Raw genomic sequence first — 15412 nt, forward strand, 5'->3', positions numbered from 1 at the left:
TTTTACTGAAGGTACAGAATAAAATCATAAAACTTATCTCTAGAAAAATTAAGATAAGTTTATGAGGGTAAAAGATCACATCTTTACTGTTACAGAAAGGCCTTATTGAAATTTGAGGCTTCTGTAAATCTTAAAACTGGAGAAGTTCTTTGTTCTATAAACCTAGACTAGAGAAGAATTCAGGTGACCTGAATGTGGGTAAGAACTGATCAAACCAGTGAGAAAATTTTCAAATAAATATATTATTAATAAAAAGTATGCCCCCAAAACAAAATAAAGCACTGAAAACTATTATACATCAACCCAAATATTTATTCCTCATAAAATGTACTAATTTCACAGGTGAATGAATGACGTATGACCTCTATACTATGAAGCAAAAGAAAATGTACCGAAGAGGAAACTGCCAGACACTATAATTCATTTGCTACCTCGCAAATTTAGGTTATTATTATTTTTGTTACTAATAAGATACTTCATGCTTTAACATTAGTTGTACTGTAGAAAGTAAGTAAAATATTTTTGTAGACTTTGATAGCATGTAGAAAATATTTTTTTCAAATAAAGTTTAAAGCTCAAAATAACATTCTTTCATAATTTACTCTAGAACATGGGATAGAAAGCAGTCTCTACAAAGAAAGATAAAATAAACCCAGCTAAAGAAAATCAGAGTACAGCATTTGTTTTGGCAAAAATTAATGGAAAATTATTTTACCTCTATGGAGTTATGAATACATGTCTTTTTCACAACAGTATCTACTACTGGAAAAAAAATAAATGAGAATCCTCTTGCAATCTCAAGATATATTCTGATATATTTTTATATCCATCCTCCAAATTTTAATTTGTTAGGTAAGTATACTCTGGAAAGATAATCTGATGATAGGAAGGTCAAGGCTTGAATTTCTGCCTTCATTTTAGAGTCAGCCATTATGTCCATCTGTCAATAAAATTAAAATATAGTCATACCAGAGTCCTTTGTTATAGTTCTGTCAGCTCAGCAAATTAGTAAATCTAGACTTGTTTTATTCTCCAAAACCATGGGCAATAGCCTTTAGGGATAGCCCGAATATTCTAGAGCTGCTACAGCTAAAATATATCAGAGGAATACTGAGTGTGGATGCCTTCAATAACTAGGAATGGTCTGGGGTCTTTACACTTTCTTTCTCTTTTTTTCCCTTCATAAACTATGTTCGAGCCATAGACAATGGGCATATAACTACGATAAGGATAAAAACAGATGCGCTCCCTCCAGGCGATCTTATCTATTAGCATTCATAATTTGATGTTTTAACAACCGTGTACTCCCAAACAACACCCACCTTAGTTGTTGGTTACATAAAATTTCAAAGAAGATATTTTCAAAATATTATGTGAATGGCCACTACTGAAGTAAAAGGCCCTAAAACATACAACACTTGAATTTTTAAAAAGAAACATACTTCTTTTCTCCAAAATGGTTGGCAAGTAACATAAGGTCTCTTCAGGATACTGTCAAGTTTCATTTGGTCCCGTTTTGTCAATGGAATTAAAGTATCTTTAGGTATGTTTAACCTGGAAAAAAAATTGATGAAAAAATCAGTAAAACCAAAGTACTCCTATAATTTGAATTATGAAATAATTTGTATTTGTACTATTTCAAAAAACTCAGAAATGACAGATAAGAGAATGAGTACAGATCCATCTTTTAAATACAAAATTCTGGGAATCTGGCAGGTCCTAGACCAGCAAGTGTTAAGTTCATACTGGAAGTCTGTTCTAAGTTGTTTTTGCTCACGGCTCACTCACAGGACGATGACAGGAAGACAGACATTGGTTATAAAACAAATGCCAATAGCACCAACATCACGTATATCAACACCAAGGCAGCTCCCAGAGCTCCTCAGCCTTGAAGCATGAGCTCCAAATGTGTGGCCAGCTGTGAGACTCACTGTGGGATTTCAGGTCCCCCTGAGCACTTAGTTCTTTGTAATTCAGTGAGAAGTTTCTGGGCCGTAGAAGTCAGGTCAATCACTTTTCACTGTGTGCACATGTGTATGCGTGCGCGCGCGCGCGCGCGCACACACACACACACACACACAGAGCTATCCAGTAATTTTACCTTGGTATGTGTTTTAAAAATAGAACATGAGCGGTCAAGATTTATGGTGTGGGCTACTTTTTGAAGTCATAAATCCTGGATTTCCTGGGAGAGCTCCAGTTTCCAATAGTCTTTTTCAATGCCCCCATAATTATGACCGCTTGCCAGTGGCAGCTCCTGGATGGCGTGACTATTTGATTGAAAGGGAGACCTAGAGGATTTCGCTTGAAGCCATGTTTGAGTAGCTACCACACTGTTTTTTTTCTTTGATTGCACATTTATTTTAGAGTGGCTTTTGAGGGCACTAGTGGGATTTATGAGTCACAGCTAAAGTTTCTCCAAGTGCTCCACCTTCATAATTATCAGATCATTTGTCCTGAATTTGTGTTAGAAATGATATTCATACAAATAAATCACCCCCAAGGGACTCTGACACATAACACTAAACTGAACAAAACTTTGATTCTCTAGAGTGTAAATATTACAAAATCAAAAATTGAAAGTTTTCTCTTGTGCCCTGATTTTGTAAGAAGTAGCAATCACCCCAAGCCTGTTCATCGTCCATATTTAGGAAATAAGCACCTGTTACCAAAGTTTGCTCATTGCTTCCAGAAATCCAATAAACATGTTTAAGTTCATTGTCACTGGCCAATTAAAACAATAATAAAATATTCTTAAATATCACATTAGTAGAGATGAATAAAAGTGATGCTGTCCTGTGCTGTGGGACAGGTGGGCTCTTACTCTCCAGGGAAAGAGAAATAATTAACCTATCCAGAGGGCAGCCAAAGCCTTAAAAATGTGCATACCCTTTGACCCAGCTATTCTGGGAATCCAGCCTATGGGACTAATTAAAGCTGCAGACGAAGATTCAGTTACAAGAGGGTCCATCAGAGCACCATCTATCAGAGCAGACGTTTGGAAACCACCCAAATGCCTGACTTGGAGGGATCGGCTGAATAAACACTGTTACATCCAGAATTTGAACTCAGTCATATAAGGCATTAAAAATGAGGCCGCAGAAAAGAAAGGTATTTATTAATATGGAAAAGTGATCTCACCGTGTGTGTGAGAAAAGGAGATTTTAAAATAGAATTAGAGTATGATCCCATTTTTGTGAAAAAGCTATGACTATGCACAGAAAATAATCTACAAAGGTAAAGCTGTTCATCTGTGGGTGATATTTATCTTATTATTTAAAATATTAATAAGTAAAATGTTTTCTATAGTGAATATGTACAACAAACTTGCCAAACTTTATGTTCCCAAATTTTATGTAATCTTAAATCACCCCCAAGATTTCTTATGAAATTAAAAATTTTAATCTATGATAAAATTGATTCATATGTCAAATGGTGTTGTCAATGATTGCCATTTAACTAGATTCAATGTCTTATACTTTCTAAGTACAAAAAAAAATTACAAAATATTTTAACCATAAAGGTAAAACAAAAAATGTTTTCCAACAAGCTGAAAGTTCAATTAACCACATTCACTTGTGAAGTATTTTAGTAGCTGAAACAGAAACATTAATGAATTTAATTCACAACTATGTAATCCTGAGTCATAATGAACAATGTAAATAAAAAATGTTAAGAGCTTTCCCTTGTAGTGACTTTTGAGGCTTATTGTGACATATTACAGTGAGTCATTATTTTAGATATCCCAGTTCTACTAAACCGCCTAACCTTTTAATATCAGAAGGGAGGAGGCCAAGCCATCTAATAGCTGGAACTGTGAGATTGTGGGCTTCAAAAGACATAGACTAAAATAAAAAGCAAAAGCATATTAAGTAAGGCTAAATTGCAGGGAAGTAGCACACTTTTTTTTGCAGCCCAATTTTTTCCTTATTTAGAAGAACAAGTACTAAAGACTTCATGCCCCAGAGCCCACGGAAATAAGAAAATCATCTGGGGCTTCCTTATTAAGCTCGATTTTCAGTGAAGGTTGTTTAAACTCTGTAGTATTTCTGGATAGATTTTCTGTAAAGTAAAACCACAAGTGAACCTCTCTGAACTGCATGTATTATTGTGTTATTGTGATTATATATCTTAACACCTTGCCCCACCATCCTTTGCATCCGCTACAAACATATACCCACATCTGGGACACTCGAGGTGTATACCAGTGGCTCCCAAACTTTACCCTGGGTCAGAATCACTTGGAGGGGCCACCTCTAGACGCTCAGATTCAGGAGGTCTGGACAGAATCTGAGACTTGCATTTCTAACGAGTCCCCAGGTGATGCTGACGCTGGGGTCCAGGGCCACACTTTGAGAAACACTGATGTGTGGTAGTTGCAGACCCTAGTGGTGAAATTGGGTGGTGGTTTCATTTCTCCTTACGGTGGGATTGGCAAAGTCAGAGTATATTTGGCGATCAGACCGTATTATTACCCTGAGGCCCCAGGTTATTTGAGCAGGCCGGCGAGTGGAGGATAATAAAGGCTCATGCCCACAACTAATCCCACTCTGTCCCCTGTAGTTGCACTGGTCATGGTGGAAGCTGGGGTCACAGCTAGGGGGAACAGACTGACCCCAGACTGGGACAGTAGCTCCCCTCGTACATTTTGGGGGCCCTCTACTTACCAGGGACTGATAAGTAAATGCAGAACCCCAACAAATATAAAATATCTCAGTAGTAGAAAAAGGAAAAATACTTCTCTATACTTACCATAGATCCATACTTATAAATGCACATTATTTCTATGCCTGTTAAAAAGAAGTTAACTTTAAAATTAGACTTCTTGTATATTATAGGTTAGATAACTTGCACTCTCAAATTACGTCTAGCATCTGCAAATTTTATTTTTGTGGCCGTCACCAATGAAAAATGTATGGTTTGGTTTAATACGGCTAAACTAGCAATAAATTGCCTCAAATGATTAGTCATTAATCTAATAATCATATTCTTTTAAAATACTTATGGAAGTGTTCTAAGACCAGAAAAACACAGCTACAGATGATTTAATTGTGATAGTTTCAAGGAGTCCAATGATAAATTACCATGAGGGTCAGCATCTACAAGAGTGAAAATGGGGATGTGAAATGTATCCCACAGCTTCTTGACTAAAAGTCTTGTGTTCAGATCAGGTACTCCCTTTCCCTAAAAGCAAGATTGAAATTATGCATTTTAATTCTAGGAGAATGAAACTGATAAAACCATATCCTTATCTTACTAATAATTTAAAAGTGAGTTGACATCCTGCTTTCTCTCCACGGCAGCTCTCCTCACTGCTCCCACAAACATACCACACCTCCCAAACATCATACTTACTGTTACTCTAAAAAGCCAAAAGAATTTTATGTAGATGAGCTTTTCTCCTTCAAAACTCTAGGTTTTTATAAAGGTCTGTAAAAGTAGAAGAAAGCCAGGACAGGGGAGGGAAACCTGATCCATTCTGGTCTTCTGTCATCGTTCCACCTACCCACACGCCAAGGTAACTGCCGTTATTCTCACCTGTTTCTTTCTTCCTCCAGCCGGTATCATCCATCCCTCCAGGTTCATGAATTCCTCTCACCATCACCCTGTAGCAGGAAGCTTACTACCCTTTGCTACCTGATGCCTGTAGTTCCCTGGGTTACCTCAACATATTCGTCCGTGTTCTTTGCTATTCTTTGAACATTTAATGAAATTATCTGGTACACAAACCTGGGTGAGGAAAACAAGGTGCAGGTCTTGTCCCCCAACCCGGCCCAAAGCCCCACTGTTACCATATTCTACTCGGGACCAGTAGCTCCTGTGGGAATGGTGTGAGGGTGACACTGTGAGCCTGTGCAAACTCACTGTGGCCTTCAAAAATTGCCCGTATTTAAGAATCAGGACCATCACCCTGATTTTAGTCAGATTTGAGGATATTCAGATAAACACCTTGAAAATTCTTGTTCTATAACCCCAAAGGATGCATCATATTGACAACAGGTTATTGTTCAAGCTGTTTAGATGATGTTATAAACCCCTCTTACCAATCACCAAATTACTACGTTACTCCTGGAGTATTAATACAGGCAGATAATATACCGTAACCATGATGCATGGAGATATTTTGCTGCAAAAGTTGTCATCTAGGAGTCGTTGAAATGTCGCATCTTTTTCCACAATTAATAGAAATTTTGCATCTGTAATTAAATCTGTGAAGTTAAGGCTGACAAATTTAAGGCAAGAGTATTTCAATTTAACCACCAACTAATTAATGGTGTCATATAGATCAACTCAAAAGCAGCCATCAATATAGTATTTTCATTTTTACCTTCAAATATGTAACAGATATCTGTTCATATATGGAGATGTCTGTCTTTCCTACGAGATGGTGACCTCCTAAAAGAATCCTACAGGAGGGACCACGGTGTGTTTGTCTTGACCACTATAAGGTCTAGCCTGTTGGTTACACATTATAAGGCTTGATCTATCAAAGTAATAAATGAATGAACATTCTAGATGTTTAAATAGTTTTCCTATTCAAAGGATACTCCGAATTCCTTGAATATTAGATGGCACAGCAACGGCCTAAGTTAACAAAACAAGACAGTTTTTATTTTAAATAAAAAGAAACTATAACCACATTTTCAAATTTATCACAGAAAATCCTATATTTTAATTTTTAAAAATATTCCTGTCATCAGAGGTTTACACCTCAGTAAGAAAACAGTAGGAAACAGAGTTATTCTTCGGTAAGAAATCAGACACATGACTCAAACTACTTCCCAGCAGGTGAGAATTTCTTGGAAACTTTGGATATGTGGCTTAACCAGCAGAAACTGAAGAAGGAAAGACTGACTTCTTTCTGCAGGATCTCATAGGCGTCATCCTCCTCCTTTCCACACTGGTAAGTTGGCCCTTTCCAAGCTGCTGTGCTAGTGTAGTACTGTGGGCCTTCTATGGACCAAAGCCTAGCAAATAGCTTCGTTTTAAACATTAATTTCAGAACCAGGAAATTTTATGAAGACTACATAAATAACCATGCTAAAATGGTCAGGCCATGCTCCACCTGAAAACAACAGTACATTTTAAAAAGATGTGGACGTTTGTTTATTTCAATGACATTTGACAAATGGTATGTTTTGAAACTCTATATAATGTACAACCTGGTAAAACATATACCTATTTATCCTTCAGCTTTATTTTAAAATCTTAAGCTCCAAACTACATAACAAAGCAGGAAATAAAATACATTTCAAAAATAAAGGATCTGAAAGGGAGTTAAAATATGTGACATTAATGATGCTTACTGTTGCACAGCTACAACTCACTTTGGTGCCATCTTCCTCGATATACTTTAAATTGCCAGCAAGTAAACCTTTTGATGTAGATAACTGAAAAAATAGTAGACATTTGAAAGCTTTTCCATGACTATATTTTATACTGCTAAGTCACTCCTCATATTCACTCCTTATACCTGCTAAGATATATATTTTTTAGCTTAGGTTGCAATTTAAGAAATGAAGGAGAAAATATATAAGTGTTTAGGAATGACAAATATTTGGTAATTCACCTATTTTGGTGCATTCATCCAAGGGAATATATTGAGAATAGATTATTTAAATTTATAGTGAGAAAAACATAGTACCAAAAAATATCAAAAGAAGGCACGGTTCACATTTATTCTCCTAGTACAATTTTTATACATTTTCTTAAAAATAAATTTTTTTGTATTAAATGCTACTTACTATATGTAAACACCTCCTTGGCACTTTCAACATACAAGAGATATCATTGATAATGTTGTCCACAATGGTCTGGTTACCAAAGAGTTGGCTGTCAGTGTAATATATGTCTCTATGAAAATTTAAAACATATATTTTTAATTAACCATATTCTCTTTGACTATGACAAGTATTGGAGTAATGTTTGTAGAAAACTTTAACTGGATGAAACACACATATAAATAAAGTAACCTATTACTCATAGTTTAGTCTTATGTAACTTTTCAAAACGTATAATGAAAGTTAATTTAACTGAATCTCATACTGCTTTTTAAAGAGTAATTTACCAGAACAATGTATTTACCTTTTGGTTGCATAAGTGTTGCTCTGTACTAATTTATAAATCATGGACAATATTTTAAGAATTAGAGCTGAAAAATAAGATGCAATAAACAAGTTATTCATCATTTCTTTTAGGAATTCAAAGCATACTGCTATCAAGGACTTTAACTGTCCCCAGTTATTTCCATGAAATTAAAAAAATTATCTTTTCAAAATAGAAGTGTTAAGTACAGAATATAATTGCCTGAAGAACCAGATAAAATTAATTGCTAAATGAACAGCAAAACTGAGAGAATACATTTCTAGTTACCTAGAATTACAATTTACTTCCATGGTTATTAACAATGCAAAATTCTATCAATTTATTTCAAGTACAATGGTGGTCTATTAAAAAAATAAAATTATTTAACTAGGAACAGCTAAAACTCAGAAGATAACCAAATTTATTTATTACTAAAAGCTAAGAAAGATTAACTTACCAAAATTTTTAACTGATTTTGGTGAATCACTTTTGATTTTCCTTGTGGTACAGTGGGATACCATCTGAAGACCGACAGAATCTTCAAATCTATCATTTTATTTAAAACAAGGGAATAAAATAAAAAATAATTAATTTCTGAGCACCAAACAACATACACTAATGTCCTCTTCTGCAAATCATTTAAATCTACTTTTCAATGTAAGCACTAAAGCTTTAGGATAACCTCAGCTATAAGCTTAGATAATTCCAGGTGATAATTAGGTAATTAGTTTTGTGATGTATAGAGGCACTACACGAAAATGTTTAAAGTGAACGAATTATAGATCTTTGATTATGATGTGTGTGTGTGCATCTGTGTATTTCTTTCCTGGAAAGACATTTAGTGTATGTGAACTATTTTCAAATATTTCACAATTTTAGTAGCTTTTTGCTAATTTTAATAATTGACTTATTTAATAACTTTATTTAATAAATTTTGAAAAAAAATTTCTGATTTACCTCCAAAGTTACATTAAATGAAATCATTTCTATTAGGTTGTTAAATTGAACTACCAAGCCTGTCCTAAAGGTGGCAGAAGGCACCAGGCAAATAGCCAGTTGTCAGCTGCTTCAAGGCTTGATGCAATCCATCTTGAAAAATATGGAGCAAAATGTGATTCAAAAGTTTACATTTTATGTTAATTATATTGAATAAAAGAATACTTGGTGACTAAGGAGCCTCAAAACTACTTTTATTCTGTTTCTGTAACTCTGAGTACTATTCTTGTAGAGTTTTTCATTATGTAGTGGAAAGATTCTACAGGCTGAGGATCTCAGAAAAACAAACCATGTAACTATGTTCCAGGATTTTGATAAAGCTGCTTGCTGATTTTACCCTCTTGGACACATGACTTAGCAGGGAGAGATCAGTTAGGGGAAATAGCCTTTGAAATGTGCTCTGTGTTCAGGACACATTTATTTTTGTCTCGGTATCAGGATTGGTTGTAGGTTCCCTGAGCAAGTGGTTTGCTTCCTCAGTATAGATGAGAATTTCCCCCTTTGATTGCTGGAAAGCTTAGATCTAAGTTTGGAGCCTATTTTTAGCAGGACTGTAAGGCTTTATCATTTGCATTTTGAATTCTAACTTCTTTCGGTGCTCCATATTTTGTTCCTCATATTGTTTTCATTTTGCCGTATCTTTCCTACCTACTTCTAGTTTATATAACCTACTTGCATGGTATGCATTTTGTAAACTTCCTTAAATCCTTTCAGGCAGGGTAAAGGCAATAAAAAGAATGAAACCTGACTAGAACTCTAACATGAATAAATTCAAATAATGACATAGATACTGCATTTAAAAATAAAAAATGCAAAATGCCCACTTTATATTTTCCCAGCTTGATCTGTTGTCTATTGTGAATGCAGGTGCTTCGTTTCTTGCCAAGCTTGTTATTATATCTTGGATAATATTTTCTATAGATGCAAGAACCTCAGAACTGAAACAATAAACACACCATCATTCAATCGTAATTCTAAATTTGGCCTTTACAATATGTAACATTTTCCCAGATCAATAGGGAAGTAACTTTTTGTTTCATTGGTTGTTTTTTTTCTTCTAAGACTAGGTAATCCATGTCAGTAATGATATCTCCCACTAAATTTTGACATATTTGTAAGTACTGCATTAAAACAACTGTATTTACAGTGAAATTTCATTTGCTTGTAATTTTACTTTTCAAACAATTACCCATTGAAGTAATATCTCTCTTTTAGATTAATAACTAGACAATATAATTTATAAATATATTTCAACCTACTTTTCATATTAACCTACTTAACTACAAACACATTCGCTTGAAATATTACTGATAAATGTTTTAATTAAAAATGATGTAATACTGGCTTTGAATTTCTTTCCCAAAAATGCAATGCAAAAATATTTCAAAAGAAACACTTCTTGTTGTAGCACATTGCCCTAACTGATCTTATGACTTAAATCAGCCCTTTTGAATTTTAGTGATACAAAACGAAAAAAGTTTAATCACTACCATGAAAAGACTTGGCAACCATTACGCCACTTTATAGCAAACCATTAAGACTTAGCCCAGTTTTCTGTCAGCTGACTGTTAATTTCACAAGCCATCAGCTTCAAAAAATGCTTTCAGTTATAAATACCATTAGCATATTGCCTAGAATGGGAAATCAAATCTAAAAAATGGGCAAAATGTAGCTTGTTCTAATTTCCGCAGAAACGTGCTTTCATCGGAAACGCCTGTCTCAGAAAATATATTTTAAAACATTCACTATTTTCTAATATCGCGAGATGAAAACTGACTCACGTAATTTATTTTTTTCCGGTTAAAAAAGAGTTGCAGGACAATACTGACCAACTTTTAGATACAATCAGATTAATTTATATCTGAAATGTAAACAAGGGATATCTACTCCCTTCTTTCCCTCAACCTCATAAATTCTCCTTGAAACTCAACCCGTATGTAAAAACTTGTTGGCTTGTGGGTCTTTGGTTCTGTTTTGATAGTTGATTTGGTCTTAAAAATAAAAGACAGTTGTTTGTTTAGGCTGAAACTCTTTGCCGATAAACCAGAACAGCAGATCAAGGAAGCAAAACAACAGAGCATTTTAAGTAAGATTTGGCAATGGCATAAACACATTTTCTGCAGCGAATCCCAAGCTGGGTAGCTGGAGAACCGCGGGAACGGGTTTTATCGGCACCACCTTCCGAGCTGCCCAGCTAACAGCTTTAACTGATGTTAAAGAAACCATTTAAAATACACGCGTTGTCTTCCAACTCAAGAAAACCGTTGTCTTACAAACCAATGAAAATATGTTGACTTCCTTGTTCATTCTGATTAAAAAAAAACAACAAACACGAGTGAGAACTCACAAAATTCATTTTCTCTCACTTTCTCTCCCTGCCCGCCCCCCAAGAATCCTTACCGTTTAAGTTAAAATTTTTTCCAAAACTTTTTTTGTTTTTTTAACAAGCACAAAAATCAAACCGTGCCCTAAACCCCGTGACCTGTAAAGATCTGAGGAGACCTGCGGGCTCAGCTGTGGGGCTGTTCCCGGAACATTCTAGAAGTGGAACATTCTAGGCGATTCCGGGAGCTCGTTTGGATTCAAAATAAGCGTTAAAAGCAGGTAATGGAAGGGGCCCCAAGGAAGGCGCTTTCTGGGGGTTCGGGGACAGCAGGCCAAGGGGGCTCTTTCATGGCCTCAACACCTGGGAAACAGCCTTTTACGTCCTAAACTCAGGAGACGGGACGGGGCACCCGGACATTTCCCTACAGAGGACCCCCAAACCCCCGCCAGGCCAAGGAAGGCGCCCACTTTCTATTTCCTGGGCCCGAGCGCCCCAGCGGAGCCTTCATACCTGGAGGCCAGGTGTGTCCCCCCGCCCGCGGGCTCCCGCACGCCTCTCCTCAGGGTGGCCAGCAGGGAAACTCGGTGCCGATCCAAAACCTCGAAGAACGAGGCCTCAGGCCCCATGGGCACAAACGCCATGGCAACAGACAACAGGGAAAAGCTCCAAGAGCAGGCACTTAACTTGGCCTCGAATGGCTCTTCCCTGCGCTTGCCGCGTGCGCGCTCACAGACCCGGAAGCACACTTTTCCCGCGCTTTCTGGCTGGGGATCCGCGAGCATGCGCACACCTCACCCCTAGAGGAGGGATGCACAGCCGCGTCGGCAAAGCCCCGCCCACTGAGTGGAGTGCGCAGGCGCTCAGGGCTCTGTCAGGCAGTCCCACCTGAGGGTCAATGGACTGCGCTCCTTTTGAAGCGTCGTCTGGTAAGCAACAGGGGCCAGCTGGGTATGCTCGGGATGTTGGACCCGTATTTCCTGAAAATGGTTTTATGGTCCGTTTTTGGCTATTTGGGGAAAGCAGTACCAGAAATTTTGCATTAAAACAAATAGCTATGGCGGTACAACCGCGTGCCAGGTAACAGTTCTAGGCACTGGGTTCAGCTGCGATCAAAGCAAACCACATTCCTGCCCTCGGTAACATTTATGTAGTAGTTGAGGCTTATAAAGCCCGTTTCACTCAGCCTCTCTCTGTTAAGCCTCGTAACCACCCCGGGAGGTTCCTAATGTGATCATGGGGATTTTGCAGGAGAGGAGAAAGTGGGGTCCACAAGTTCAGGCAGGCCTGCGCTCACATCCCAGCTGGATCACTTTGTAGGGCTGCCAGGTTTAGCAAGTTAAAATACAGGACGCTCAGCTGAATTTGAATTTCAGATAAACAATGAGTACTTTTTTTTTTTTTTTTAAGGATAACTAGATCCCATGCAATCTCGGGGACAGACTTTTACTAAAAATTAATTGTATTGTTCTGAAATTCGAATTTGACTGACGTCCAGTATTGTATCTAGCCATCCTGCCATTGGACCCATTCTCCCCGCGCAGATTTGGTGAGCTGCGCCTTTCTCCCTGCTCTGTCCTGGCCTTCGGGAGCATACGTGGGGGTTTTGAAGCCCCGGGGAAGGAGTCGTGCCTCCGGGGGAAAATGTCTTTGAGAGAGAGGACAGTGGGGGAGAGACCGTGGAGCAAGTTGGCTCAGAGGCTAGTGAGGGCCTGGTCCTGCATAATGGGGCCTGGGGTTCTTTGCCCCAGAAAAGCCACCTACAGCAGGCCCACTCTAAAGAACTATTTTGGGGCCGGCCGAGTGGCGCGATGGTTAAGAACTCGCTTGGGATGCCAGAGGGCCCCGGTTCGGATCCCACATATGAGGGCCAGTGACACTGCCCTCCACAGCTAAGATGCTGAACAACAGCTCAACCTGGAGCTGGGCTGCTGTGAGTCGCCGGCGACGGCGTGGGCTGCAGCCCCTGTGGCCGTGGGTTGCCATGGGCTACCGTGTGTAGCCAGCAGCTAGTGTGAACGGCCAGCAGCCGCAGTGAGCGGCCAGCAGCCGCAGTGAGCGGCCGTCTAGAAGCCGGCGACTGATCTGCCTCGCCCGGGAAGAGCGCAATGATGGTGCCAACTTGGGCCAGTGAAGCAACGTCCTCCACAACTAGGCTGAAGAACAAAAGGACAGCAACTTGTCTGTTCCCCTTCCCCCAATTCCCCAGCACTGTTCCCATCCCACAATTCCCCAATTTAAAAAAAAAATCTTAAAAAAAAAAAAGGATCGTTTAAAAAAAAAAGAACTATTTTATTCCTGGTTATTTTATAGTTTTGAAGTGAAAACGCTTTCCCCTCATCAATAATAACGGGCGTCCTCTGTTCAGGATGATGGCTGAACTGTGCCAGGCACTGCGCCGAGGGCCTTCATGACTGTTAGCACAAATACTTCCCCCCTACCCTGGGCCAGGAAGCCTTTGTTACTGAGGACACAGCTCATGAACGAGGCGGCAGAGTCCTTGCCCTTAGGGAGCTCACTGTGGGGTGGGGGTGGGGGACTGGGATAGATAGGTGAACACGTGAATGCTAAAGTTGTCAGGGTGAGAAGTGGATTTAAATCAACAACCCCAAGTGGTAAACATTTTTACCTCCATTTCACAGGTGAAGGAACTGAGGCTTGGAGAGGTGGAGCGGTTTGTGCAAGTGACGGAGTGAAAAGCTATTCAGAAATCCTGACTCCAAATGTGAGCTCTTACCACTGGAACATGAGGCCCACGGATGGCCTGGCTGGGAACATGTGGGGGCTTCCTTGCTGATGGGGCTTCTCTGGCCTCAGCTGTGTCATGTTTCAGACGAGGAAGTCATGGGATGACACCCATGAGGCTTGTCCTCCGGGAGGTATCTCTCTCCTGGAACCAGAACCATGGGCCACGAGTCTGTCTCTTGTGAGGACAGACCCTTCTGGGTCACGTGGTGCACCCTCAGCTGGGAGCCAGTGGCCTCACTAAATCTGACATGAAAGGGCCTGAGCTGGGCGGGGGCACAGGGAGGGGATCAAAACAGTGAAGGGAACAGACGCATCATAAACCTGGCATTCCTGTGGGGAGAAACCACAAGGTGAGGACTTGAAAGGGCCTCGCTGGGGTTCCCACTGCGGTGGACCAAAGCGGGAGGCCTTAGCACATCCTCCCAGGTGGCTGTGGCTCTGCCTCCAGGTATCCAGCCCCGCTTGGGGAACTTGCACGCACGCTGTGTGCACCACCTCAATATGGAAGTCAACCGCAGCCCCAAGCCATGAGAGGAAAGCAGAGAAACGTATCCCATCCCAGCAACAGATCGTGGGTAAAACAGGCAGATGCCACTTTGCGGGCAGTCCCCTTACGATGCTGAGTGCTTCCTTCCTGTGGGCCAGCCATGCTCAGCACACGGACAGTGCTCAAGCTACACTGAGTTGGGAAAAGGAAATGCTTTTCCCCAAGCCCCACTTTCCTCCAAACTCACCCTGATATGCTGACACTTGTCTGAGGGCCAGAGCCTCTGTGTGGGTTGGAAATCGCGACGTTTAAATGAGGCACAATTATTGTATCCAGGTCTAACTCACGAAAAAAAGGGAAAGGAGGCAGGGAAGGATGGAAGGGCCCTTGAGGAGAGCCAGACAGGAGAGGACGTCATGCTTGTTACATTTAAACAAGGGGGTTTCTGTAGCAAATGGAAGTGAATTTTTAACATATTATAGATGCTTGAGAGAAAAAGCAATAATAATTTCTTCTTGAGGCTTTAAGAGGTGTTTTCTTTTGTGTTTTTAACTTGCTCAAAAATTATAAGAATGATGCATGCTTTTCATGAAATAGTGATGTAATTCAGAGGGTATGAAGTAAAAGTGAAGGAAACAGTCCCCTCTGCAGTCACTTGCTGTTCCACCTCGTCCATCTACTCTGGACCCTGCAGTCCTTGGGAACCTGGAATTATTCCTCCTTGTCCCAAGGGCCCTGGCACTTGCTGTCCCCTTAGCAGCTTGGAGTGTTTT

General features: G+C 39.5%; 1 protein-coding gene across 2 annotated transcripts; it reads right to left on the minus strand.

Moving 5' to 3' along the window:
- Nucleotides 1–294: 294 nt before the first annotated feature.
- Nucleotides 295–12048, minus strand: SPO11 (SPO11 initiator of meiotic double strand breaks). 2 transcript variants are annotated; one of them, XM_019637197.1, is made up of 13 exons: nucleotides 11918–12048; nucleotides 9906–10019; nucleotides 8543–8631; nucleotides 8086–8152; nucleotides 7746–7854; nucleotides 7308–7391; nucleotides 6549–6585; nucleotides 6100–6209; nucleotides 5085–5184; nucleotides 4753–4790; nucleotides 3769–3845; nucleotides 1443–1554; nucleotides 304–940 (listed from the first exon to the last, which is right to left on the minus strand). In XM_019637197.1, exons 1-13 carry the CDS (start codon nucleotides 12046–12048, stop codon nucleotides 821–823), a joined length of 1188 nt encoding a protein of 395 aa, XP_019492742.1. In that variant the 3' UTR covers nucleotides 304–820. The 2 variants fall into 2 exon arrangements, with proteins under 2 accessions (XP_019492743.1, XP_019492742.1); XM_019637198.1 differs by lacking the exon at nucleotides 9906–10019 and having other exon boundaries at nucleotides 295–940.
- Nucleotides 12049–15412: the final 3364 nt, after the last annotated feature.

Source organism: Hipposideros armiger, unplaced genomic scaffold, assembly GCF_001890085.2.
Source record: "Hipposideros armiger isolate ML-2016 unplaced genomic scaffold, ASM189008v1 scaffold_32, whole genome shotgun sequence".
NCBI lineage: Eukaryota > Metazoa > Chordata > Mammalia > Chiroptera > Hipposideridae > Hipposideros > Hipposideros armiger.